Source organism: Castor canadensis, chromosome 13 (assembly GCF_047511655.1).
Source record: "Castor canadensis chromosome 13, mCasCan1.hap1v2, whole genome shotgun sequence".
Classification (NCBI taxonomy): Eukaryota; Metazoa; Chordata; class Mammalia; order Rodentia; family Castoridae; genus Castor; species Castor canadensis.
Genome location: NC_133398.1, coordinates 25,266,898 through 25,293,760, shown reverse-complemented (window position 1 = coordinate 25,293,760; position 26,863 = coordinate 25,266,898). Strand labels below are relative to the sequence as shown.

At 43.7% G+C, this 26,863-nt stretch overlaps 2 protein-coding genes and 1 non-coding gene across 3 annotated transcripts; 1 reads left to right on the top strand and 2 right to left on the bottom strand.

Moving 5' to 3' along the window:
• Positions 1-10,798: 10,798 nt before the first annotated feature.
• LOC141415958 (U7 small nuclear RNA) lies at positions 10,799-10,858 on the bottom strand. Its single transcript, XR_012440900.1, has one exon. It is a non-coding gene; the product is annotated as a U7 small nuclear RNA (small nuclear RNA).
• Positions 10,859-16,788: 5,930 nt separating this feature from the next.
• Positions 16,789-26,808, bottom strand: Actl7b (actin like 7B). Its single transcript, XM_074051314.1, has one exon. The coding sequence runs from the start codon at positions 18,043-18,045 to the stop codon at positions 16,789-16,791; it is 1,257 nt and encodes a 418-aa protein (XP_073907415.1). The 5' UTR covers positions 18,046-26,808.
• On the top strand, positions 20,139-21,461 carry Actl7a (actin like 7A). The gene has a single exon (XM_020175903.2). The coding sequence runs from the start codon at positions 20,139-20,141 to the stop codon at positions 21,459-21,461; it is 1,323 nt and encodes a 440-aa protein (XP_020031492.2).
• Positions 26,809-26,863: the final 55 nt, after the last annotated feature.

Sequence of the window (26,863 nt, the reverse complement as noted above, 5' to 3'; positions counted from 1 at the left end):
AGGTGGTAGCTTTCCTGGAAGGCCATTTCTATGGTGTTCTGAAAACCATACCTAGAGACTCACAGTCACAGCCAGCTCCCCCAAACACTGCTATTTTGGTAAGCAAGGTTTAGTGATATTTCGTAAGCAAAAATTTTTCTTCCTCCTTATGCCAGGTACAGTGGTGTATGCCTCTAATCTCAATACTTGAAGGGTGAGTTTATTTATTTATTTATTTATTTTCATTTTTCTTTTATTATTCATATGTGCATACAAGGATTGGTTCATTTCTCCCCACTGCCCCCACCCCCTCCCTTACCACCCACTCCGCCCCCTCCCTCTCCCCCCCTCAATACCCAGCAGAGACTATTTTGCCCTTATTTCTAATTTTGTTGTAGAGAGAGTATAAGCAATAATAGGAAGGAACAAGGGTTTTTGCTGGTTGAGATAAGGATAGCTATACAGGGCATTGACTCACATTGATTTCCTGTGCGTGTGTGTTACCTTCTAGGTTAATTCTTTTTGATCTAACCTTTTCTCTAGTACCTGTTCCCCTTTTCCTATTGGCCTCAGTTGCTTTAAGGTATCTGCTTTAGTTTCTCTGCGTTAAGGACAACAAATGCTAGCTAGTTTTTTAGGTGTCTTACCTATCCTCATCCCTCTCTTGTGTGCTCTCACTTTTATCATGTGCTCAAAGTCCAATCCCCTTGTTGTGTTTGCCCTTGATCCAATGTCCACATATGAGGGAGAACATACGATTTTTGGTTTTTTGAGCCAGGCTAACCTCACTCAGAATGATGTTCTCCAATTCCATCCATTTACCAGCAAATGATAACATTTCATTCTTCTTCATGGCTGCATAAAATTCCATTGTGTATAGATACCACATTTTCTTAATCCATTCGTCAGTGGTGGGACATCTTGGCTGTTTCCATAACTTGGCTATTGTGAATAGTGCCGCAATAAACATGGATGTGCAGGTGCCTCTGGAGTAACAGTCTTTTGGGTATATCCCCAAGAGTGGTATTGCTGGATCAAATGGTAGATCGATTTCCAGCTTTTTAAGTAGCCTCCAAATTTTTTTCCAGAGTGGTTGTACTAGTCTACATTCCCACCAACAGTGTAAGAGGGTTCCTTTTTCCCCGCATCCTCGCCAACACCTGTTGTTGGTGGTGTTGCTAATGATGGCTATTCTAACAGGGGTGAGGTGGAATCTTAGCGTGGTTTTAATTTGCATTTCCTTTATTGCTAGAGATGGTGAGCATTTTTTCATGTGTTTTTTGGCCATTTGAATTTCTTCTTTTGAGAAAGTTCTGTTTAGTTCAGGTGCCCATTTCTTTATTGGTTCATTAGTTTTGGGAGAATTTAGTTTTTTAAGTTCCCTATATATTCTGGTTATCAGTCCTTTGTCTGATGTATAGTTGGCAAATATTTTCTCCCACTCTGTGGGTGTTCTCTTCAGTTTAGAGACCATTTCTTTTGATGAACAGAAGCTTTTTAGTTTTATGAGGTCCCATTTATCTATGCTATCTCTTAGTTGCTGTGCTGCTGGGGTTTCATTGAAAAAGTTCTTACCTATACCTACTAACTCCAGAGTATTTCCTACTCTTTCTTGTATCAACTTAAGAGTTTGGGGTCTGATATTAAGATCCTTGATCCATTTTGAGTTAATCTTGGTATAGGGTGATATACATGGATCTAGTTTCAGTTTTTTGCAGACTGCTAACCAGTTTTCCCAGCAGTTTTTGTTGAAGAGGCTGCTATTTCTCCATCGTATATTTTTAGCTCCTTTGTCAAAGATAAGTTGCTTATAGTTGTGTGGCTTCATATCTGGATCCTCTATTCTGTTCCACTTGGTCTTCATGTCTGTTTTTGTGCCAGTACCATGCTGTTTTTATTGTTATTGCTTTGTAATATAGTTTGAAGTCAGGTATTGTGATACCTCCTGCATTGTTCTTTTGACTGAGTATTGCCTTGGCTATTCGTGGCCTCTTGTGTTTCCATATAAATTTAACAGTAGATTTTTCAATCTCTTTAATGAATGTCATTGGAATTTTGATGGGAATTGCATTAAACATGTAGATTACTTTTGGGAGTATCGACATTTTTACTATGTTGATTCTACCAATCCATGAGCATGGGAGATCTCTCCACTTTCTATAGTCTTCCTCAATCTCTTTCTTCAGAAGTGTATAGTTTTCCTTGTAGAGGTCTTTCACATCTTTTGTTAGGTTTACACCTAGGTATTTGATTTTTTTTGAGGCTATTGTAAATGGAATTGTTTTCATACATTCTTTTTCACTTTGCTCATTGTTAGTGTATAGAAATGCTAATGATTTTTCTATGTTGATTTTATATCCTGCTGCCTTGCTATAGCTATTGATGATGTCTAGAAGCTTCTGAGTAGAGTTTTTTGGGTCTTTAAGGTATAGGATCATGTCGTCTGCAAATAGGGATATTTTGACAGTTTCTTTACCTATTTGTATTCCTTTTATTCCTTCTTCTTGCCTAATTGCTCTGGCTAGGAATTCCAGTACTATGTTGAATAGGAGTGGAGATAGTGGGCATCCTTGTCTGGTTCCTGTTTTTAGAGGGAATGGTTTTAATTTTTCTCCGTTAAGTATAATGCTGGCTGTAGGTTTGTCATATATAGCTTTTATAATGTTGAGGAACTTTCCTTCTATTCCTAGTTTTCTTAGAGCTTTTATCATGAAATGGTGTTGGATCTTATCAAAGGCTTTTTCTGCATCTATTGAGATGCAGATCAAGTGGTTTTTGTCTTTGCTTCTGTTAATGTGGTTTATTACATTTATTGATTTTCGTATGTTGAACCAACCCTGCATCCCTGGGATGAAGCCTACTTGGTCGTGGTGAATAATCTTTTTGATGTGTTGCTGAATTCGGATTGCCATTATTTTATTGAGGATTTTTGGATCAATGTTCATTAAGGAGATTGGCCTATAGTTCTCCTTTTTGGAGGTGTCTTTGCCTGGTTTTGGGATAAGTGTAATACTGGCTTCATAAAATGTGTTTGGCAGTTTTCCTTCCCTTTCTATTTCATGGAACAGTTTAAGGAGGGTTGGTATCAGTTCTTCTTTAAAGGTCTGATAGAATTCAGCAGAGAATCCATCAGGTCCTGGACTTTTCTTTTTGGGGAGACTCTTGATTGCTGTTGAAGGGTGAGTTTAGGAGGAACATGAGTTTGAGGCCAGCCTGGGCTTCACAGCAAGACCCTATCTAAAATATCCAGAACAAATTCTGTTTCCAGAACAGAACTTTCACTGGTATAGTACAGGCCAGATTTACAGCACAACTCGTGTTTCCAAATCATTTCCCTGCTTTGCAAACTCTGTAAATGCAATCCCATCTCCTAATGATTGGACTATGTAGCCAGACATCTGACTGCCTTTTGAAATTGTTTCCCCACCTTACTCTCCTTTCAAAATACTATTTACACCTTTCCATATTAAACTTTGTCTGTAAGAAGTAAATGTGAGCAATAAAATAACCCAACTACCTGGACTAATCCAAGAACATGTATGGACCTTGCACAACTGCACTTTAATGAAACACACTGTGTAGAGCACAGATTTGTCTAGGTCCATTGTAGTGAATGGCCCAGATATTCCTTGACAAGAATCATTGAGAATAAATCAGTTCAATCAGATTTCTTTCTTATTTATTCCCGCATGAAGTGAGCTAAAGTGGGGAGCTGGAGGATTGGGTTGCAGTGTTGAGAGTTGGCAATCTAAGAGCTGATGTGCAGCAACGTGGAGGCAAGACAGGCCAGAGCATAAGTCAGAGGGGACACAGGGCGTCTGGTCATTGGAGGATCATGACCTCTTCTGTGACTCCTTTTCCTCACTCCCTGTACTCAGGCCTAAGTCTATGAGTTAATGTAGGTATCTGGCAACCAGCCTGGGCAGGTGTCACCATGAATCATATTGATTCTGTGGAAAAACAGGGCCCAAGTCTCAAACAGGAGCATAAATAAACTGTCAGATCACTGGTCATTTATAAATTGGGTATAGTGTGAAATTACAGCTTCCTGCCAACATCTGCTTATAAGAGACAGCCAAGCCATTTTCATTTATGAGCTTAAAGCTTTAAAAGCCCCATGGCACAGTCAACACCTGTTTCCAGAAATACATTCTCACTCATCAGCAAGGTAGCACACTACAAGGCAAGAGAATGGACTCTGAACTCACAGAGACCCAAGTTCAAATCATGAGTCCATCATTTATTAGCTGTGTGATCTGGGGTGAGTCTTTTCTCACTAAATCTCAGTTTTCTAAACCTTAAAATGGAAGAGACCCTGTTTTAGCATTAAGGTTTGTTATACAAGAAATCCAATTTACTTACTTAGGTAGTTGTCAGAAAAGGAAAATGCCCAGTCCAATAATTTGTCAAAAGTAAAGAGACTTCTACCTGCACTGGCCTAGTGTCTTTGATGTTGTGCTAAAAGTATCATCTACTAGCTACTGTGCTCTCCTATGATAAATCAAAGCAACAATATATTTCTGTATCCCAAAGACCCCCAAAATAAAGTAGTTTATAGCAGATGGAAGCTTGTTTCCCTGTCACTTGTGGTCTTGAGGTCCAGGTTAGTAAGTGTTTTTCCTCCAGACTCTTATTCCATTGCCGTCACCAAAGGCATTATCCAGTCTTCAGGATCAAGGCTAAGTTGCAGGTACTTTCATGTTGAGCTCAAGGAAAGAGGAAAGAGAGCTTCTTCAGGACAAGGAGCTTCTTTTATTTGAAAACAACCCAGAAGCTGTACATAGCACTTCCATGCAAACCTCATTGGCCTGAACTTAAGCCAGTGGTTACAGGTAGCTGCAAGGGAGTCCAGTAAATACAGCCAACCAAGCAGCCATCTATCCAACTAAAAGTCCACTAAAGAAGGGGAAGGTTTTGCTGGACATCTCTCAGCTCTGCCATAGCTTTCCTCCTACTTTGCACATCTCCTTTTTGGCTTGTTCTGGGTCTAGCTATGAGCCTTTGCCATTCACTAAGGTGAATCTTGACTGCCATTTGACCTCCTAGTGAGATACAATTGGTTATTTGGGCTCCTTACCACTGAGGCCCAAGGAGGGATTCCTGGGCACTGAGCTAGGGCATTGCTCAAATCTAGCTGTTTTCTGAAGAGGTAGGTTTGAGTGTGGAGCCTTTCCCCTCAACACTGTGAGAGGTCCTGGTTTGGCTATTCCTGTAGGTGATTCATACCTGCTCTTTGCACAAGTCCATTTTCCCGTAAAGGCTGTGCTCCTGCCAGGCCACTGACACTGCAGATGAGTTTGCTCCTCGTTAACTGAGTCTTAAAGGATTAAAGAGCACGTAACACAAGGCTTTGAATGTGTGGCATGGCACGTAACTAAACTAGAGGAGCTAATGGTGCAGAGAGCACAGAACAGAAACAGGGAGCTCTTGATGACAGTCTCAGCTCCCTCATTTCCAGGTGTGTGACCTTGGGCAACTCATTTCCCAACCCTGGGCTTCTGTTTTCTCATCTTAAAAAAACTATGTATGTATGCGTAAACATGAGTTTCTTTTGTTTAATAATTTTCAGTAGCTGGGCTTAACCCACTCATTGTATCTCTTTAGTTTCATTTGTAAAAATTTGACCAGATTATTATTATTCTCACTACAATTTTTATTTGTCTCACATTTGTAGGTCTGAGACCAAGGTGTCAATGGGACCATACTGCTTGGTACTTCTCCTTTTGAAACCTGTAGGAGAAAGGTCTTTCTTTGCCTCTTTCATCTTCTGGTAGCCCCAAGTAGTCTTTGGCTTGTTTATGGCCATCTGACCCCATCATCTTTCCTCTGTGTCTGAATTTCCCTTGTAATAAGACACCAGTCACATTGAATTAGGGTCCATCCTAGCGGTCTTATTTTAACTCGATCATCTGCAAAGACCATTTTTCAAAATAAGGTCATACTCACAGATATGACCAGGTTATTTCTAAGATCCCCTTCCTGTTCCAATTCCCCAGTTGTCCACTGTGAAATAATAAAAAAATCAGTATTTGGAGTTTGTCCCAAGTCCTTGATATGCAGCTCTTTGAACTCTCTGAAATGATAAGAGTACTTGTGAACACTAATGAGATGATGGGGGTCGTAGGGTGGACAGCTTCAGGATGGGGGACACAGATTCTTGTTTCCAGGGGTAAAAATAAACAAAGCCACAGATGCCCACAACATTCATTCTAGGATGACTAAAGAAAGGATGAAATGCAAATGGGGTTACTTTTTGCAGGCTCTTACACCAATTTACCAAATTTCTAGTTTCTAAATTTTTTAACATTTCACTTGAGCCAGGTGCCAGTGGCTTGCACCTATAATCCTAGCTACTCAGGAGACAGAGATCAGGAAGATCGCAGTTCAAAGCCAGCCCAGGTTCATGAGACCCTCTCAAAATACCCAACACAAAAAAGGGCTTGCAGAGTGGCTCAGGCAGTAGAGAGCCTGCCTAGCAAGTGAGAGGCCCTGAGTTCAAACCCCAGTACTGCCAAAAAAAAAAAATTATTTGAATCAGTAGTATATACTTGGGAGAAAAACAAAAGTAATTGAAAGGTACATAACTCTAAAAGTAAGTTTTGCTCCTGGTCTCACAGTCCCTATGCCCACAAAGCCCATATGCAGTCTATAATTTGGGGGAATGCTTATGGTTGCCCCAGATTTTATGGGATTGCCTTTTTGAGTATAAACTCAATTAACATATTAAGAACATTTGAGTTGCAAGGTGAGAAGTTGGTGACCTTAGCATCTTTTTCACCTATTCTTCAACTTTTGGCAATTTCATTCATGCCCGTGGCTTCCCTAACCTCCAACCTGAAGCTGTTCCCAGGACTCCATCCCTGGCACCTTCCTCTTTCCAGAGCCTATACCTGAATTCCAGCCATGTCACCTGGCCTGGGCACTGATTTGCAAGTGGAAGTGGTCACTTTCCCCTCAGTCCTGCCTCTCCTGCCCTTTCCCAGGCTCCAGCCTCTTCCTTCACTCCCACTGGGGACAATCCTCTTTCTCTCCACCTCTGTCCCACTGCCTGCTCTTCCAGTCCATGGAGCCAGGATGGAACCTCTGGAACATCCCTCCTTTCCTCACTTTCCACTCCCCTCATTAATCTCACAGTTACCTCTCACTTAACTCTGTACCTGGCACTCTCCAAAGTGTCTCGCACATATAAACTCATCCTCACAACAGCCCTACAAGATATGTACCGTCATTATACTCATTTTATAGATGAAGAGAATGATATCAAGAAAATAAAAGCTCCAGTGCCTAAGTTGTCAGACCCTACCGTGCCTCCTGTGCCCACACATTTGTGTGTGGCCTTACTTTCTCCCAGATGTTCCCAGGGCACCCATATTATCAGACTTTTAGTCTATCCTAACCCATGTAGGCTTGTCAGATAAAATTGCATGGGACATATTTAGACTGAAAAATAACTATTTATTGAAGCCAGGTGCTCTGTGAAGACTTTTGAATGCCTTGTGAGCCTTCACCATCCTCCCCAGGGGTCCTCCCAGTGCATCTGACACAGTGCAGTGTACACCACAACCAAACTCAACACCCACTCTGAGCACAGTTTCTCACCTGTGAAAAGAGAATACTGTTAAATGCCCACCTCCAGTCTTTCTTCCAGGCTACTTGTGGGGATCAAATGGCACAAAGGAGATGCAAGGAGCTTTGTAACTAAAACGAGCAAGATAGCTGTGTGGGATTACTAACATTAGCAGTGCTGAGTTAGTGACAGGGAAACACACAACCTGCACCTAGTGCAATTAATACTTTCAGATACTGGAAGCTAGCAGCTGTTTGCTAAGGAACAGTATGGCAGTCAGCAATTAGGAACCAGTTTGAAGTACAAGTTCAAAGAAGGAAGGAAAAGGAATTGAGGAGGTGAAAAGAGTCAGGGAGTCCCTGATAGCCAGCAGTTGGGTAACAAGAAGAGCAAGGGGGAAGACCCACCGGAGACAAGAGCAGGTACTGCCCAGGTCCTGCCCTGATAGGTGCCCCTGATCAAGCTCCAATCCTTGGTCAGTGCCAGGAGGCTCAGCAGGTATGCCAAGTGATTTTCCACAGGTACCATCTCAAAAATGGTGAAATACCACATCCAACTTCTTCAATGATTAGGTTAGGACCAAATCCAGTCATTTCTCCCCAAGACCAAGGCCAGTGGAAAGGTTCCTTCCTGGTTTTACAAGGGTGAGAGGAGGCTGCAAAAATATCCTACTGTCTTTATTTATATCTTTTCAATCTCTAAAATTCTAAAGAGACTTGTCACCAATTCACTAAGCCAGAATGTAAAGGATTTAATTTACTTGGAAAGAAATACACACAAGCAGAGATGAAAGAGACAGTAGTAAAAGGCCCTGCAGAGGTGGGAGGATGGTGGCATTCGGGCAAAGCTCCAAATCCTTGGAGGATCCTTAGAACATCTTGGCTGGGTGGCCAACATTGAGGCTGATCCCTGGGGTTTCCACATCCATTCAGGAGGTCAAAGACCTTGAATTACTTGATCTTATTTGTCAATCAGGTGATTATCTTCATATTCCAAAAAGCATACCAGCAACCTAGATATTTCCAGTTGCATACATGGACTTTTTAAACATGCAAGTGCCTCGGTTCTCTGATATATTTTGAACTTATCCCACTTAGACTTTAATTTTACAAATATTGCAGTAACTTAATTGTTTTTTGTTTTAACAGAAGCACCTAAAAAGGTACTAGCTCCCTTTCCTTGGCGTCAGCTTTCTTTTCATTTTGTGATTCAGCTTTTTCCGTACTTAATGTGCTTTTAACTACCTTTGTAACAAAACAGGCATTAAGAAGAATTAAGTATTCACAAATGGAATGACAAGCCTTGGTTCATTCTTAGCCCAGGCGGCCTCACTCTTCTGGCTTCCTGCTGGGAAGTCATTATTTGGGGACCAGGAGCTTTTTCATGGTCAATGTCCATTTTTCTCTCTTACACTTAGCTTCATGTATACTGACAAAGTGAAGTGGAGAATTCAGACTATTACCCAGATAATCAAACCAAAATTGCCCTTACAAGAACCTTGTGTAACAAGGCGATTGGACTTTGATCACAAGATAAAAGCAAGAGCACACAAGGGAGATATGAGGATAGGTAAGACACCTAAAAAACTAGCTAGCATTTGTTGCCCTTAACACAGAGAAACTAAAGCAGATACCTTAAAAGCAACTGAGGCCAATAGGAGAAGGGGAGCAGGAACTAGAGAAAAGGTTAGATCAAAAAGAATTAACCTAGAAGGTAACACACACGCACAGGAAATCAATGTGAGTCAATGCCCTGTATAGCTATCCTTATCTCAACCAGCAAAACCCCTTGTTCCTTCCTATTATTGCTTATACTCTCTCTACAACAAAATTAGAAATAAGGGCAAAATAGTTTCTGCTGGGTATTGAGGGGGTAGGGGGGAGAGGGAGGGGGCGGAGTGGGTGGTAAGGGAGGGGGTGGGGGCAGGGGGGAGAAATGACCCAAGCCTTGTATGCACATATGAATAAAAAAAAAGAAAAAAACCAAGAACCTTGTGTATTTGTTTATGTCTCTTAGAGAGGAGAAAGTGAAAACTAGAGGCTTACTTTTAAACCTAAATAACCTGGACAGTCACCTCTGTTGGGCAACCCCATGGCTGGTACAGTTTGGCTGGAACAGACTCTATTATACTCCACAGGTCAGAAGTCAACATCATTATTTTCCTTCTGTGTGCCTCAGATCCTCTCTCAAATTCAAAATTAAATGAGATGAAAAACATGAACATTTCTGCAGCCAACAGGCACTCCATATGTATTTGCAAACGCAATATCTGTTCATGTGTGCAATGTGTGCATTGCCTCTGGGTCAGGTCACTTATCTCGCACTTTGCTGTCTGTGACAGTCCTCCATCTTCAAGACAGCAGGTAACTGAGGACAGTTGGTCACGTCATGGGCGACATGAGGCTGAATGGCTTGCCCAAGACCATGCAGCAGAGCAGATCTGTGTAACCCCCAATTCTTCATGCTGACTCCCCATGCTCCATGCGGCTAGCTAAAGTGCTGGTTCTCAGACATGGCCGCCCATGGGAACCACCTGGAGAACTTGCTAATTCATAGCTCCATCCCCAGAGATTTTGATTTAACTGATCTGAGGTGTGGCTTGGGTATTAGGATATGTACTTTTTCTCTGGATTTATTTTTTTGTGCTGCTAGAGTTTGAACTCAGGGCCTACACCGTGAGCCACTCCACTAGTCCTATTCTTTTGTGAAGGGTGTTTTCAAGCTAGGGTCTTGCAAACTATCTCTGATCTCTGCCTCCTGAGTAGCTAGGATTACAGGCTAGAGCCACAGGTGCCTGGCTTGATTTAATTTTTAAATTAGATTTTTATTGTGAGATAATAGTACATTCAAATACAACTGTAAGAATTAGTATAGAGAGCTGAAGGAGTGGCCTAGCAAGTGTGAAGCCCTGAGTTCAAACCCCAGTGCCACCCAAAAAAATTAATATAGAGAGCTTTTGCTTTTACCCAATTTCCCCCAATGGTAGCATTTTCAAAACTATAGTTTAATATTACAACCATGATATTGACATTCATTCAAATCCATAACAGATATTGACATTCATTGAACGTATACAACAGTTTCACCAGTATAAGGATTTCTCCCAATTTTCCTTTATAGCCACATGCACTTCCCCGACCCACCCCATCCTCTGTTCTCCATAGTTTTGTTGTTTCAAAAATGCTATATAAGTGGAATCATACAGTAAGTGACCATTGGGAACTGAATTTTTTTACTCAACCTAGTTCTCTGGAGAGTCCTACAGAAACTGAAAAACCCACTAGACAAATTCTAAAAGAGCTGTTAACACTTACTTTGTTCTTTTTAATTGTTGAGTGTATTCCCTGATATGGATACACTATAGTTTAACCATTCACCCATTGAAAGACATCTGAGTTGGATCAGTTTCTGGCTATAATGAACAAAGCCATTATGAGCTTTTGTGTGCAGGTTTCTGTGTGAAGGCAAGTTGTCATTTCTCTGGAACAAATGCCCAAAGGCAATTGCTGAATAGTATGGTTTTCCCCCCCAAGAAATCCCCAAGCTGTTTTCCACAGCAACTGTTTTGTTTTGTAATCTCACCAGTGATCCAGTTTCTCCTCATCCTCAGCAGCTTCAGGGGGTGCCCTTCCCCCCATTATGATAAATGCCGTGATAGCTCATCCTGGTTTTAATTTGCACCTCCCTGTTGGCTGGCATGGTTGAACGTTTGCATCTTGTGCTCCTCTGCCAGCTGTATATCCTTTTTAGTGAAGTGTCTGTCATTTATTATACCCGTTTTAATTGGATTTTTAAAAACTTCTGTTTTGAGGGGTGCTTAAAAATTCAAGATTCTAGTCCTTTACTGAAATAGATATGTATACATACATATATATATATGACTTGCAAATATTTTCTCCCATTCTGTACATTGTCTTTTTAGCATCATGTAAAAAATTCCTTGGAACAGTTTTAGTGTAACAGGAAAATTGAGCAGGCAATATAAAGTTCCCACATGGTACCCCATCCCTCACCCCACCCCACACAGACACGTGGCTTTCCTTATGCTAACTCTTGCATTGGCTTGGTATCTTCATTACAATTAGTGACCCAGCACTAATATATCACATTAACCAAAGGCCATAGTTTGCATCTCATTCTTGTATGATATACTACTATGGGTTTTGATGGATGTTTAATGTCCTATGTCCACCACAACAGGATCATACAGCATAGTTTCACTGCCCTCAAATCCCCTCTGCTTCACCTATGCATCCCTCCACCCTCCATGCTCTACCCTTGCTCCTGGCGTCCACTGATCCTTTCCTTGTCTATGGTTTTGCCTTTTCCAGAATATCACAGAGTTGAGATCATCCACTAAACAGCCTTTCAGACTGGCTTCTTTCCCTTAGCAGGATACATTTAAGGTTCCTCCATGTCTTTTTGTGGTTCTACAGCTCATTTCTTTTTGTTTCTGAATAAAACTTCATTGTATGGTCTGTTTATCCACTTGGCTATTTAAGGACATCTCAGTTGCTTACAGTTTTTGGTGATTATGGCTAGAATTACTATAAACATTGTGGACAGGCTTTGGCACAGGCATAGTTTTCAACTTAATTAGGTAAGTACCTAGGAGCATGATGGTTGGCTATACCATTTTGCATTGCCTAATATTTGTTCATCTACCTATTTGCCTTCTCTATATTGTCCTTGGTAAAGTCAAGTGTTGAAAGTTTTTGCCTTTTCGTGTAGGGGAAAAGGAGATTGAACCCAGAGCCTTGCATGTTCTAAGTACCTGCTCTTCCACCAAGTTACATTCCCAGCCCTTTTGCCCATTCCTTAACTGGGTTCCTTTTTTTCTGCTGAAGTTTAAGGGTTCTTTATATAATTTGGATACACAGCTTTTATCAGATGTATGTTTTGTAAATATTTTCTTCAAGACTGTGACTTATTTTTTCATTCTCTTATCACTGTCTTTCACAGAAAAGAAGTTTCTAATTTTAATAAAGTCCAATTTACCAATTTTTTCCACAAATCTTGCTTTTAGTTTTATATCTTAAAACTCATAAACAAACCCAAGATTACCTAGGTTTAGTCCTAAATTATTTTCTAGACACTATAGATTTTGCAATTTACATTTAGTTCTATGAACAGTGTAAGATCTGTATCTAGATTCCATTTTTTTTAAACATAAGGATCTCCAGTAGTTTCGCATCATTCCTTTAAAAGACCCTCCTTTTTGCACCAAGTTGCCTTTGCTGATTTGAAAGATCAATTAACTGTATTTGTATAGGTCTGTTGTTTCTGGGCTCTCTATACTATTCCCTTGATCTATTTATCTGCTTTCTAACTAAGACTACACCATTTTTATTGCTGTAGTTTTATAGCAAGTCTCGAAGCTGAATAATGTTAGTCCTCCCACTTTGCTTCCCCAGTATTGTGTTGGCTGTTCTAAGCCTTTTGCCTATGTAAATTTCAGAATTACTTTGTTGATGCCCCATAAAAACTTTTTGGGATTGTGACTGAGATTTTGTTGAATCTATAGACCCAGAAGGGAAGAACTGACATTTCAGTAATAGTGAGTTTTCCTGTCCATGAACATGGGAAACTGTATCTCAGTTTATGTAATCTTTGCTTTCTTTCATCAGAAAGTGTAGATCTCTTCATAGGAGCGCTGTACATTGAGTTACACCTATTGCTTTTGTGCATATGAGCTAATATGAATTGTAAATTGTACTTAGACATAGCTTGTCTTTTCTTCTCTTAACAAAATCTTTCACAGAGCAAAATAAATTTAATTTTGATAAGGTCCAGTTATAGCATTTTTGTTTTTGTGACTGTGCCTTGGTATCGGGAATAAAAATTCTGATTTTAGGGCTCACCCCTATAATCCTAGCTACCCAGGAGGCTGAGATTGGGAGGATCATGGTTCAATGCTAGCCAGGGCAAATAGTTCTAAAATAACCAACAAGCTGGGGGGCAGGGATGTGATTTGTTGCATTTGCTGATTTCTGGGGGGTAAATACTCCCACTGTGCTCAAACTCCCAATTGTTCACCCCTTAATATTTAACCACCAGCACTCGCCAGCATACCCCACACCTCAACTCTCACCTCCCCTCTGGTTAGGGACCGCTACGTCACAGGAAATTGTGAGATATAATGTGACAGTATATTACATCCATTAAACAGAAAACTCTCAATGGCTTATGATAAAGTTTAATTTCTTAAAAAAGGAAACACCTTATGCAAATAACCTTTGGCTCAAACTTGATAAAAAAAAAATGGATGAGGAGAGGTCAGCCTCCTGGATGGGCAGTGAAGGTAACATGCCTCTTGCCACATCTAAGTAGGCAGGACCTCAGCTCTTGATATCATTCTAACATTTGTTTATGTCTCCAGAAATCTCAGGCAAGATAAATCATCAGCATCTCAGGATGATGACTATGTAATTACATAATATTTATTTGTTGTCCATTATTTGAAAGCAATTTTTATGTCTTTCTTTCTCAGAAAAGAGATTGGCAACTTGTAGAAAGGTAGGGGATAAAGGCAAAGTAGCACTTTGGAATCACAAAATTTTGATTTATCACAAGACTGATTTACCATAGAGGTGAGCGTGAACAACCTCTCCAAACCTCGGTGTTATCTGTAAAACAAGGGGAAATACTTGTAAGTTCCACCTCACAGGCTGGGAATTAATGAACCTATCTGGAAAGGATCCAGTACCCACTTTGTGCCGTGCTCTTCATGTTACTTTGAGAAAACCAAAATGCAGGAGGCATCTGCCCATGAGCCACTCGCATCCAACCCTGGAGACAGACGACAAAGATTCTCTGAGTTACAAGATAGCGGCCAACTGACCCTTGGGACTCTGCACGTGAAAGTGTTAGGGTGGTATCTGAAATTCTCTAATACCGTGACGAAATTTTTTTTGGGGGGGGGGTTGTTACAGAAAAAAAGGAGTTGGTCTTAGTATTTCATTGATGAGGCTACTTCCGCCCTAATCCTCCTCCATGCAATCTCTCTCCAAGGAATTCCATTGTTAAGGAAAACTGAAGCAGCTAGAATGCTCTCAGGGCAAGGGACAGGCATACAACTCTAGCTGGCATGACAGAGGCTGGACATACTGGCTCAGGGACCCGAAAGACCCGGCATCAGGGCACGCGGGCGTGGTTTGATTCAGAGGTCTCCTTTCATTACGGCACCCACCAGCTCCATCTTGCGGGGATTCTTTGAACTATGCACTCCTGGGTGGGGCCGCTTCACTCTGGCTTTCTTCCTGGGAACAAATGTTGGTGCAGCAGTTCTAGGACACAGCCCCACCTCATGTCAGCCTCCCCAGAAAAAGGCACGCGTCTCATTCCACAGGGCTGGATTGAATCATTCTGGCTGGTTCTGTTTGGCTTAGCGGAAATCCCATGCTCTGCCCTTGGAGCTGGAGGGAAGTCAGCCATATCTGGGTCATATCCGCTATCCAGAAACTGGGAGCTGTTGGGAAGTGACAAGGGAAAATGGTGGCATCGCTATTCCACCTCGGGTTATCAGCCAGACCTGCATGTGACTCACAAATTGAAGGGACATGGGGTGCAGGCAGTGATCATGAGCTTTCCTCCTCTGTGTAGTAGCAGAGAGAATTCTTCAACTCCCCTCCACCTGGAGAAACATCTTTATAGAGACTGGTACCCCTGGAGTGTGGGAGGGGGCACTGCTTCCAGGTAGAGGCCATTAGTTATCACCTCTCCTCAGCCTGTTTTCACTCACACACTTAACTCTAGTGTCCTTCCCTACTTAGCATTTCGAGGTCCCACACCTCTGGCCATTCTTCAGGATCGGAAGTTGCCTTGTTCTGCAGGAAGTGCCCTTCTCTGTTTAGGCTGTAGCCTTCCTGCCTGGCTCCTTTCCTGCCACCACTCTCCTTCTTCAAGAACCAGATAGAAATCTCTAGCTTCCTGCAACTCCCCGATGATCTTTTTCATTTGCAGTGGGATCACACATTTATATTCTCTACCATCACTTTAGTGCAGTCTTAAGAGGGAGAAGAAATAAACACAGTCAGTGGAAGTCGCTGACTCATGTTTTTTTCCACCAAAGTTAAATGTCCATGATTGGCTTAAATAAATTCATGTCTAGGATTAATTGATTAATGGAGTACTTTAACAGCTTCTGCCACATAAGGGATGCTTTCAGAGATGACCAGGTAGTGAGGGGACAGAAGCTATGAGTAGACACAGCAGAAGTTGCAGAGGAGGGATGGTGAGAGAGGAGAGATGGGGAGGGGCAGACATAGACAAGGACACAGACATGGTTCCTGGAATCTTTGAGACCAGAATGTGGAAGAGGGTTCCCATGTAGCACTTGCTTACTTCTTGTGGTCTGGGGCAAATTGCTTTCCCGTCCATAAGCCTCAGTTTCTCTCTCTGTAACTCATAATATTTTTATGACTAATATTTGTCAAAGGTTTGGGGTTGCAAGCAACAGAAACTAATGCTAATTAAGCAAAAGCTATGTTGAAGCAGCACATGTGGATGAAGACATCTGATCCTGGAGAACACAGGCTCCACCAAAGAATTCACATTCAAGAAGAAAACGTATACACTGTGCTGGCCACCTTCAACCCATGTGCCTCCAATCTGCAACCTCTCTCCATGGGAAAAAGCCTCAGGCCTGTGCCTGGCACCAAACCCAGCCAGGCCCAGGCCAGAAACTGGTTCTGGGCAATGAGGAAAGACTAGTGAGCAGGCCTTAAGCAGTGACTGTCCAGGTTATTAAGTCTGAAGGCAAGAGTTCTACCCACCACCCACCCCACTTCCACCCTTCTTCCTCTCCGCCCAAACTGAAGACTGGAGCCAGACATCTGATTCTGAGTCTCCTCCAACCTACCAATGAACTATGTGGAGTGACCCCTTCATTGGAGCCATTTCTATCTTGGCTTATGGTTGTACAAGCATTGTGGAGTGACTGTTGAATCCGGTTTTGACTGTAAAGAGACTAATGAAACAGGAAGCCACACTCAAAGCTCAAGATGTCACCCTCCTGAGGTGGTGTGGTGGGAAAGGCTCAGTGAGGTGAGAAGGTTCCCTCCCCTGCCCCCACCCCCCACCTCCTTGTCACCCTGCAGAGCCAAAGGTGCTGGATTCTGCACTCCGATTGGACCAAGAAATCCAGACAGACACAAGCTGCTGCACGTTAAAGTTTTATGTGAAATTCTGTAAATGTACAGAGTGGCCCGACCGCCCAAGGCCTCACCTGTGGGGCCCGCCCCTCAGCACTTGCTGTAGATGGCGGCGCTGCCCCTCTCCTCAAACTCTTCCTTGCTCACCCAGAGCTGCTGGAAGGCCTGCAGCGAGGCCAGGATGGAGCCGCCGGTCCACACGGAGGTCTTCCTCTCGGGCGCTGCGGACACGGTGGGACTGTCCCCGGGGCAGAGGAGGCTCAGTTCCCTCTGGAAGCGCTCAGGGAAGCCATCCAGCATGGTGCAGCCGCCGCACAGCAGCACGTTGGCGGCCATCTCCTCCTTGAAGCCGGTCTCCTGGCAGCGATCCAGGCAAGTGGCCGTGAGCTCGGGGAGGCCGGGCTGGCCGCAGCCCAGCAGCGAGGGCTTGAAGAGCATCTCGGAGCAGCGGAAGCGCTCCTGGCCGATGGTGATGACCTTGCCGTCGGGGAGCTCGTAATCCACGCGCAGCTCCTCCAGGCCCAGGCCCAGCTCCTCCTCGGGCAGCAGCGCCGCATAGCAGCACTTCTTCTTGATGTGCTCGATGATGTGCAGGTGGTCGTCCGTGAACTTGTGGCCGGCCTCGTTGAGCAGCTGCATCAGGTAGTTGGTGAGGTCGCCGCCTGCAAAGTCTGCGCGGCTGGTCAGGCCCGGCAGCACGTCGCCCTCGGAGATGGGCACCACGTGCGAGACGCCGTGGCCGCTCTCCACCACCAGCCCCGAGGTCTTGCCGTAGGAGTAGATGGACAGCAGCGCCTGCGACGTCACGTGCATGGCGGGGATGCCAAAGGTCTCGAACATGAGTTCCGCGTACTTCTCCCGATTGCTGCTGGGACTGAGCGGAGGGTCGGAGACCAGCACGGCGTGCTCCTCGGGCAGGATCTTCATGGCCGTTTGGAAGATGTACTCCCAGATGTTCTGGACGCAGTCCCAGTCCACCACGATGCCGTGCTTCAGCGGGTTAACCAGCTTTAGGGACGCCTCCATGTTGAGCAGCTCGTGGCCCACGTAGGTCTCCTTGCAGGTGTCGCCGGCGTCAGCGGCCGTCTCCGGGCTGCGCTTGCCCACGGTGGAGGAGATGAAGTAGGTGGGCCTCGGCTCCCCCGCATAGCCACACTTGCAGTACTGGGAGCCCAGGTCAATGATGAGCGCCTTGATCTTGCGCACTTTCTTGGGCTTCGTTTTCAGTTGGGTGGTGGAACCTGTGTCCCGGATGCCAGCCTCGGGGCCTGGCAGTGTGCCTGCCTCTCCAGGGTCCCCCTGAGCTGTGCCCAGGGGCATGGGACTAGGGTTGTTCCTTGTTGCCATTTGCCTGCCTTTCTCACCTTCTCACATCCACATCCTAGAGCTCCGTGGGGAGAAATGAGAGCCCACCTCCAGCAGTGCCTTGGCAACCACTTAGAATTGTGATGCCACTAGGGCTGGTCCATTCAGATGGGGAGGGGGGTTGGCTTGCCTCCCCCTAACTAGTTCATTCCAGGATAGAGCAGGTGACCAGCAATTTTAGAAACCCAAGCACACTGCAATCTCAGAGGTTACATCTCCTCACCTGACTCCCATCCACTAACTGAACACCTTTTCCAAAATCTCCTGCTTCTTGGTAGATTGTGATAAATACTTGAGCCCCCTCCAGTAAGTCAAGTGCTGTACCAGGTACTTACTTTTCAGACTCCTGGGAGGTTAGGCAGAGCTGGGTAAAGGTTAAGAATTCAAATGACTCGCCCAAGAGCCAAGAGCTCTTAAGATTCTTTTACCCAAGTTCATCCAACTGCAACACACCAGGCCTCACCTCCTTAAAGAGCCTGAGAGTCCCAAGAGTACTTTCTTCCCATTTGGCTGTTTCCATCAGATAATCTACATCTTTTTGTTCTCCACAAGGCCAAAACAATCCCCATTGTAGTATCAGCCTCTTATGAGCATGGAGGTGACCTGACCAGTGAGGTCTAAGATGCTGCCATAAGGTTGGATTCTGGGGGCTGAGTGTTGGCTCCAGTGCGACCAGCTGTAGAGATGGCAGACAGAGTCTAAGTAGTCTCAGAGACACATGTCAGGTCTCATCAGGGTGTGTCCAGAGCACTCCCTGGGGAAGAAGCCAACAGGAGAGCTTGGCCACACTGGCTGAGTGTTCTTGGGAGAGTTATGCACTTAGGTGCCTCAGTGTTTTCATAGTGGGATTCTGGTCTAATGTCACTGCTTATCCCATGACCCTGATGAAGTACAAAATGTATATCCAAAAAATTCCTCTTGAAGTCATCCTCAGTGTCAACCTTAGTATCCGAAGTGTTACAGAAGAGCTTGGCATAGTCACCACAGCAGTAGTGGGTCTTGCTAAGTCAGACAGTGTCAATCCATTGCTCAAAATCCTCTAGTGCTTTCTAGCTCACCTAGCCAGGCCCATAGTCCTTGCCCTTGAGGCCTGATGGTCCCCCTCCCCCATCCTCCCCTTCTCGCATCTCATCTACTTTTCTGGACTTCTTCCACTGACCACACTGGGCTTTTGGTTTTTGAGGCAGTGTCTATGAAGCCCAGGTTGTCTTGGATTCATGATCTTCCTCCTTAGCCTCCCAAGTGCTGGGATTACAGGTGTGTACCACCCATCCACTTACCCTCGTCTTCTTGCTGGTTCTCTTAACTTGGGGGTCAGCAAATATTTTCTGTCAAGGGCCAGACAGTTGATATTTATTTTCATTCAACTTTTTTGGACCATAAACTCTTTGCTACAATGACTCAGTTCACTGTTGTACTGTGGCTGCTTATGTAAATGAATGGGTGTGGCGATGTTCCAGTAAGTTTATATACAACCACAGGCTGGAGGCTGGAGCTGGCCTCATTCCTCTGGCCCTGCCCTAAGTCATCAGTCACACGTTTGACTCAGTCCTCCACACCTGCTACTCCAACATGCATATGTCTCTTCTTTACCTCCTCCAGGTTTTCACACAACTGCTACTATCTCCTAGCCCTGCCTAGACCACACCAACATTGCCCCCTGTCTGTCCCCCTTCTCTGCTCTTTCACTCTAAGCAAAACGTCTGTTTTAATATACACTTATTGTCTCCTCCAACCCCCACCAACTAGAATATAAGCCCTACAAGGGCAGATTTTTGTCATTTCTTTTTCCCTGCTGTATTCCCAGCTGCCTTGAATGTCACAGACACTCAGTAACTATCAATTAAACGAATAAATTGCTTTTATTACAAAATTTACAGAGGGGTCTACTTCAAAACTAATACCCTAAAGTGTACCAAATCCAGGACAAAGGTTCCCAGTGGCTAGAAAGCCCCGGGTCACTGGATTATGTCATAATCAGTGACGTAATTGGTGGGAAAATTCTCATGCTCTCCTTTGATTTAGGCCTTTCAGGCCTTGAAGCCAGCGGGATTGAGGAACTTTCTGGGAGCAGTATGGCTCTTGACAGTGTGTGGGCTCCACAGACAGTAAACATCGGGGATGGTCCTGCCAAGAAAGTGGGTGAGCAGGCCTCCTTGCAGACACAGGTCCTCCAGACTGCCTCCTTAAAGGAGGGCCCAGCCAAGCGGGCAGTATGGGTCCGCCGCAACAGTGGGAGCTCAGAAGAAGCTGTGAAATCCACACTGTCCAATGAGAAGCCCAAGCAAGAGGCGACCAAAGCAGTGGTTGTGGACCTTGGCACTGGCTACTGTAAATGTGGCTTTGCTGGCCTGCCCAAGCCCACCCACAGGATCTCAACAATGGTGGGTAAGCCCTACATGGAGACCTCCAAGACTGGGGATAATCGCAAGGAGACATTCGTGGGACAGGAACTCCTCAGTCCACAGGTTCGTCTCAGGCTCATCAACCCCCTGCGACACGGCATCATTGTGGACTGGGATACAGTGCAGGATATCTGGGAGTATCTCTTCAAACAAGAGATGAAGATCGCCTCAGAGGAGCACGCAGTCTTGGTTTCAGACCCGCCCTTAAGCCCCCACACCAACCGAGAGAAGTATGCCGAGATGCTGTTCGAAACCTTCAACACACCTGCAATGCACATCGCCTACCAGTCCCGCCTGTCCATGTACTCCTATGGGAGGACCTCTGGCCTGGTGGTAGAGGTCGGCCATGGCGTGTCCTATGTGGTCCCTATCTATGAGGGTTACCCTTTGCCCAGCATCACTGGAAGGCTAGACTATGCAGGCTCTGACTTGACGGCCTACCTGATGAGCCTGATGAATGATTCAGGGAAACGCTTCACTGAGGACCAGATGAGCATCGTGGAGGACATCAAGACGAAATGCTGCTTTGTGGCCCTGGACCCCATCGAAGAGAAGAAGGTCCCACCTACTCAGCACGAGATCCAGTATACTCTGCCTGATGGGAAAGAGATCCACCTGGGCCAGGAGAGATTCCTCTGCTCAGAGATGTTCTTCAAGCCATCTCTGATCAAGTCCATGCAGCTAGGACTTCACACCCAGACAGTGTCCTGCCTTAACAAGTGTGACATCGCCCTCAAGCGGGACCTGATGGGGAACATCCTGCTCTGCGGGGGCAGCACTATGCTCAGCGGGTTCCCTAACCGTCTGCAGAAGGAGCTGAGCAGCATGTGCCCCAATGACAACCCACAGGTAAATGTGTTGCCTGAGAGAGACACTGCAGTGTGGACTGGTGGCTCTATCTTGGCCTCGCTTCAGGGTTTCCAACCACTGTGGGTCCACCGCTTCGAGTATGAGGAACATGGGCCTTTCTTCCTCTACAGAAGGTGCTTCTGAACTCTGAGGCAGGGCAGCTGTGGTGGCAGTCTCTCAGCTTTGCTGGGTGAGCCCATCCTACCCACAGTGAGCTGAACTAGCACGTTTGTTTCTGTAGCATTAAACACACCTCATCTCCCCTCCACAGTGTCTCTTTCCTGACTTAAGAACAACCCCACAGATACAGCACTGCCTTAAATTATACATTTGCCAAAACAAAAGTGGCGGGGGGAGGGAGAATGTACCAAATAGACATACACTATATGGTGATTGCTTAACCAGCACTTTCTCTTGGAAGAAACTAGCTCTAAAATTAGTGTCCCTTATTGTGTGTGCTCCCCACTTTACAAACTACTGCCAAAATCAGCATGGAGTGGGGAGTGTGACATTATACAGTAAGTGCCGTTGGGGTAGATAAGCTCCCTTTCTAAACATCAATAGGTAGAATGCTGTAAAAGCCCAATCTCCTGAAGAAGCAGTGTATACTTAATACTTCACCAGCAATTCTGAAGGCTTAGACATTGCTAATGAAGATGTGCGGCCTCTGTTCTAACTCCATCTTCTTCAAATTCCTAGTCACTTACATCTCAATACCAGTTCTTATTAAACCATCCTGGTGAATGGCTGAAGACTAGCAGATATGAGCAAGGTAAGGTACACTAAAGAAGTAGCTCTTTAGACAATGAGAGGCTGTGTAGATTTCCCTTTGTTAAGAATGGGTAACATTTATCGTCAGTTATCAGTACTAGGAACTTCAAGTAACTGCGCATGTCATCACACATTGGATTCTCTGTCAGCCTGTGGAGTATACAGTTGGGCCACGATGGAGGTTGCAGGTTCTGGAGCTGAAGGTGTGAGTTTGTGGGAGGCTGCCCTATGCTTGTCATTCAAATCCAGCTGAGGAATGCAAAAGAACATGCTGACCCTCAGTAGCCAGGGAAGCCCTTCCTTGACCCAGCAAGTTCTGAAGTAGTCCTGTAGGGGGTGTTTATAATTAGAGAGCACCAAATGGGAAATTCTTTTTAGTTTTTGACAGTACTGATGTTTGAACTCAGGGCTTGCTAGGTAGGTAGGTGCTGTGCCACTTGAGCTGCACCCCCATCCCTTTTGAGCTTTAGTTATTTTTCAGATAGGGTCTTGCACTCTTGCCTGGGCCAGACTCAAACCATGATCTACCTACCTGTGGCTTCCCACAGAGCAGAGATCACAGGTGCACACCACCTGGCTTACTGCTTGAAATAGGGTCTCAACATTTTGCCCAGGCTGGCCTAGAACCTCATCCTCCTGATCTCTGCCTCCCAAGTATTAAAGGCATGAGCCATCCTCCCTGGCCTCCATATAATTCTTTAGAACAGTCACCAATACACTTTCTGTCTGTCTTTAAGGTTTAGAATCTCAACATTAGCAGGCAGCAGAATATAATGGAAAGAACGTGTGCTTTGCCCCCTGTGATTTGAAATCGTTACCAGCTAGCTCTGTGATCTTCGTTTATCCATAACACTGATTATGAATACCTACCTTACACAGTTGATGTAAAACCACATATAAAACACCTGAATATCAGGCTTTGGTCTCCAGGAAGTGCTCACCATAGCTAGTTAATATCTTGACTCAAAAGCCTCTTCACACAGTCAGCCTTCAGGAGAGCTGGCATCTCTACCAGGTGAAGCCTTCCAGAGCCTCATTCGCAGCCTCCGGGTTTGCCTATACAGCCTAGGAAAGGCTTACCCACTGGAGTCTGAATCCAGGCCTGTGAGTAAGCATACCTGGCTGCACAAGCAAGCTGCAGTAGGGAAGCAAAGGTGGAGAACCAAAGAAGGGCATCTGAGTTGAGCAAGAATGATGACTCCTTGAACCCTGCTATATGAAGGGTTCAGTCAGGAGTTGGGTACTTTGAAGTGAAAGGGGGGGCAAGTTGAAGTTTGTTAGTTCTTAACCCTTGGACATCTTTTGCAGGCTGGCAAGTCCTATGAGAGGAATCCTCCTTGGAATAATGTTTTTAAATGCACAAAGTAAAATATATAGGATTACAGAGGAAACCAACCATACAGATATACACTTGTACTTTCAGCTTAATGAACCCCAATTCAAGGATGCCCAAAAGGGCGAAGGTATTGATGAATGGGAGGGGTAGGTGCTGCTCCTGGAGAACAGGGTTCCTAGGATGTTCCTGGGTTAAAATGTTAATTTTTAACATTTAAGTGTCCATTTAAAAATACCAATGTAAAGCTGAACATCGCTTGTTTTCTCAAAGTATTTTCAATTATCTCAATTGATTCTTACAATTGCCCTAGTAGAAAAAGAGAATCATCTTCATGAAAAAAAGATGGAGCAGATTTAGTATTTTAAGTATTTTGAGGCCATCTAAGCCCAGTAGTTTGCAAATGGAGGTAATTTTGACAATGTCCAAGGTATTTTTGGCTATAATAACTGGGGTGGGAGTGTATACTACTGATATCTAATGGGTAGAGGCCAGGGAAGTTGTTAAGTATCCTACAATGTGGAGGAAAGCTACCCTGATGTCCAGACAATGATGCAACTCAAAATGTCAGCAACAATATTGTTCAGAAACTCTGCTTAGTACAATGGGCACATAGGGCTGGAGGAAATAACTTTACCCAAAGACATTAAGATTAGTGGACTCAGCCCAAAGCCTCATTCTTTCCTTTACGCCATGAGGTACCTGCTGTTCTTGAACTTCTGGGACCTTACACCAATTGAGTAAAAGTGGAACAGCCTACTGCAGGCACAGGCAAGGGCTTAGAAGCATAGAGACATAGATCCTGAGACTTATGTAGGGTATATAGTAGAAGAGCAGGCTTTCGGTGCTGCCAAACAGCACCATTAGAGGTTTAGCTTGTTTACAGCCTCTGAGATACTGATAATACCTGCTAGGGTCCAGTTCATGAGGCTAGTATGCTGGGTGTGAAAGATTTCACAGAAAAACAAGAAATGAAGCAGAAGCAAAGTTTTATTCACTCTCCAAGGGAGAAAAGGGACCAATACTAAAAGATATCACCCCAGAATGAGGTTAGGGCTAAGGTTTATAAGCATTTGAGATGTAAAAGAAATATACTGTGGATGTTTTGGTTTTTTTGGTTTATCTAACTGTTCCAAAACATTTCTCAATGTTTTGCCAAGGTAGGTGGTTGTTAGCTTGTACAATCCTCTCTGTGGCATCATGAGATCAAATATGTTGTCAATAAGATGTGAGTGGGGTTCTGCTTGAGTTCAGAAAAAGTTTCTGCAAAACAAAGTAAAACAGTCGTCCTGCCAGACAAGATGGAGTCCTTTACAACATCTAAAGACTACCAAAGGCTTGTACAGTATGGACTGACTGATACAAGAGAAGGAAAAAGTTCAATTTTGCTTCCCAAACTTGCAAAACCTTTAAATTACTAAGAATTTTTTTTTTTTTAAAAACACCCTCTTCAGTTATGGCAATGACAAATTTCTCAAATGTTTGCATGTACTGTGTATACACAATACATATATGTATTACATATATATATATATATATATATACACCTATGTGTGTGTGTGTGTATATATATACCTATGTATATGTGCATACACACACATAGAGAAAAATTAAAATTTGTGGCAGTACTAAGATACTACAAGAACTTATAATGGCATAATAAAAATATGAGGGCTCAGGATGTAACTCAGTGGAGGACCACTTGCCTAGCATGGGCAGGGCCCTGAGTGCAACCCTCAGCAACAGGAAACCTCAAACATTAGCTCCTACCTCAGTGATTTAAAAAGTGTGAATCTGAAATCCACTTTGACAGAGGAAGACAGCCCTCTACAAGTTCCCTCTTGATGCATGGAACATTTGAGCAGAGGTATTTGATTCATGGAACTAGAAAACTTTCAGACAGAGCCCAAATTTTAGGGAAGAGTATGTAGTCTTTTCTAAAACTCAACAGAATCTTTCCCCAAATAAAGTATTCATCACTCATTGGAGGTTCTCCATTTCCCATTCACTCCATCTTTTGCCTAGGATTTCTTCCATGGCTTGACCTTTAGTGTGGAAGGTCAGTTCCTGCCTGCTGTTTCTCCAAACTAATAAAATTCAGTCCTGCTCAGATGACAGTAATTGGCAGTAATCTGCATCCCACAAATTAATTCTTGCTGCTTTAATACATTATTTTAAGGAAACTGAAAATCCACACCATTATTAAAAGACATTTACTTCTATTTCTAGTCTATCAGCATGGGTCTCTTTACTATTATTCAAAGCAAGAGCACTACAGTATATTAAAATGCCATATAAGTTACAATGCAACCTTGATTTGCAACCTTTCAAAGGTGAGCATCTAATCACAGAAAACCCATTATGGATATGAGTCAAAAAGCAGATTCTCAAAAGCATAGTAGATAATCTTTTTAAAAATTGTTTTGTGAAAAATTTCAAATCTACAGAAAAGCTGAGTTACCCTACATTGCATACTCCTAGATTCTACAGTTAACATCTTACTAGCCAGATGCTCCCACCAGGAATCCCAGCTACTTGGGAGGTAGCGATCAGGAAGAATGCAGTTTGAGGTCAGTTTGGGCAAAAATTAGTGAGACTCCATCTCAACCAAGCCTGGTGTGGTGATGCATGCCTTATACCAGCTATGTAGGAGGCACAGGTAGGATCATGGTCCAAAGCCAGCCCCAGGCAAAAACACAAGACCCTATCAGAAAAATAATGAAAGAAAAAAGGACTGGAGGCAGTGGCAGAGCACCTGTTTAGCAAGTGAGAGGCCCTAGTTCAAACCCCAGTACTGAAAAGAACTGAGTATAATAAGGAAAGTCTTCTCAAATTATAATTTTGAGTAGATATATACTCTGAGGATCAAAACAGCATTTCCTCTTTGCTTACACAATAGTGAAGGTCTGGTTCTGCTGCTGTTAAAAGCATGGGAGAAATTTTTAACTTTACCCAAGGATTAGCCACAAAACTCTTATCAAAATAAACTGGGGCTTTTTCCAGACTTGCAAAAAGAGAAAACATTCTCACTTTTCCAAAGAAAATAACTGAAAGTTCTTTTGGAAACTGAATGAAACAGAGATCAGTTAAACACCACAAAGAAAAATAAAAGAGATGGCCCAGATACTGACAAAAACATTTCAGTTAAAGGAAGCTGTATTTGGAGAACAAAGTGCACTGCTTACCCATACCAAATGTTCATGATTCTACTTCAGAAATTTTAATCTGCTCCAGCTCAAATGCTGCTAACTCCTTAACAGTGTCATTGGAGGCTCAGTCCTATTAAAATTGGAAGCACATGACCTAATTAGATAATACTTTTTATCCTGTCTTAGTTTAAGGTGAAAATCGGCCAGTTAAGTGATTATATCTGACTAAATGTTGGTAGTACTAAAGTCTGTTTATATATAATGCTCTCCTAGTTATTTTATACCAAGTGTCA

Coding starts and splice junctions, on each gene's coding strand:
- Actl7b (XM_074051314.1), bottom strand. CDS start 18,045: ATGGCAACAAGGAACAACCCTAGTCCCATGCCCCTGGGCACAGCTCAG.
- Actl7a (XM_020175903.2), top strand. CDS start 20,139: ATGGCTCTTGACAGTGTGTGGGCTCCACAGACAGTAAACATCGGGGAT.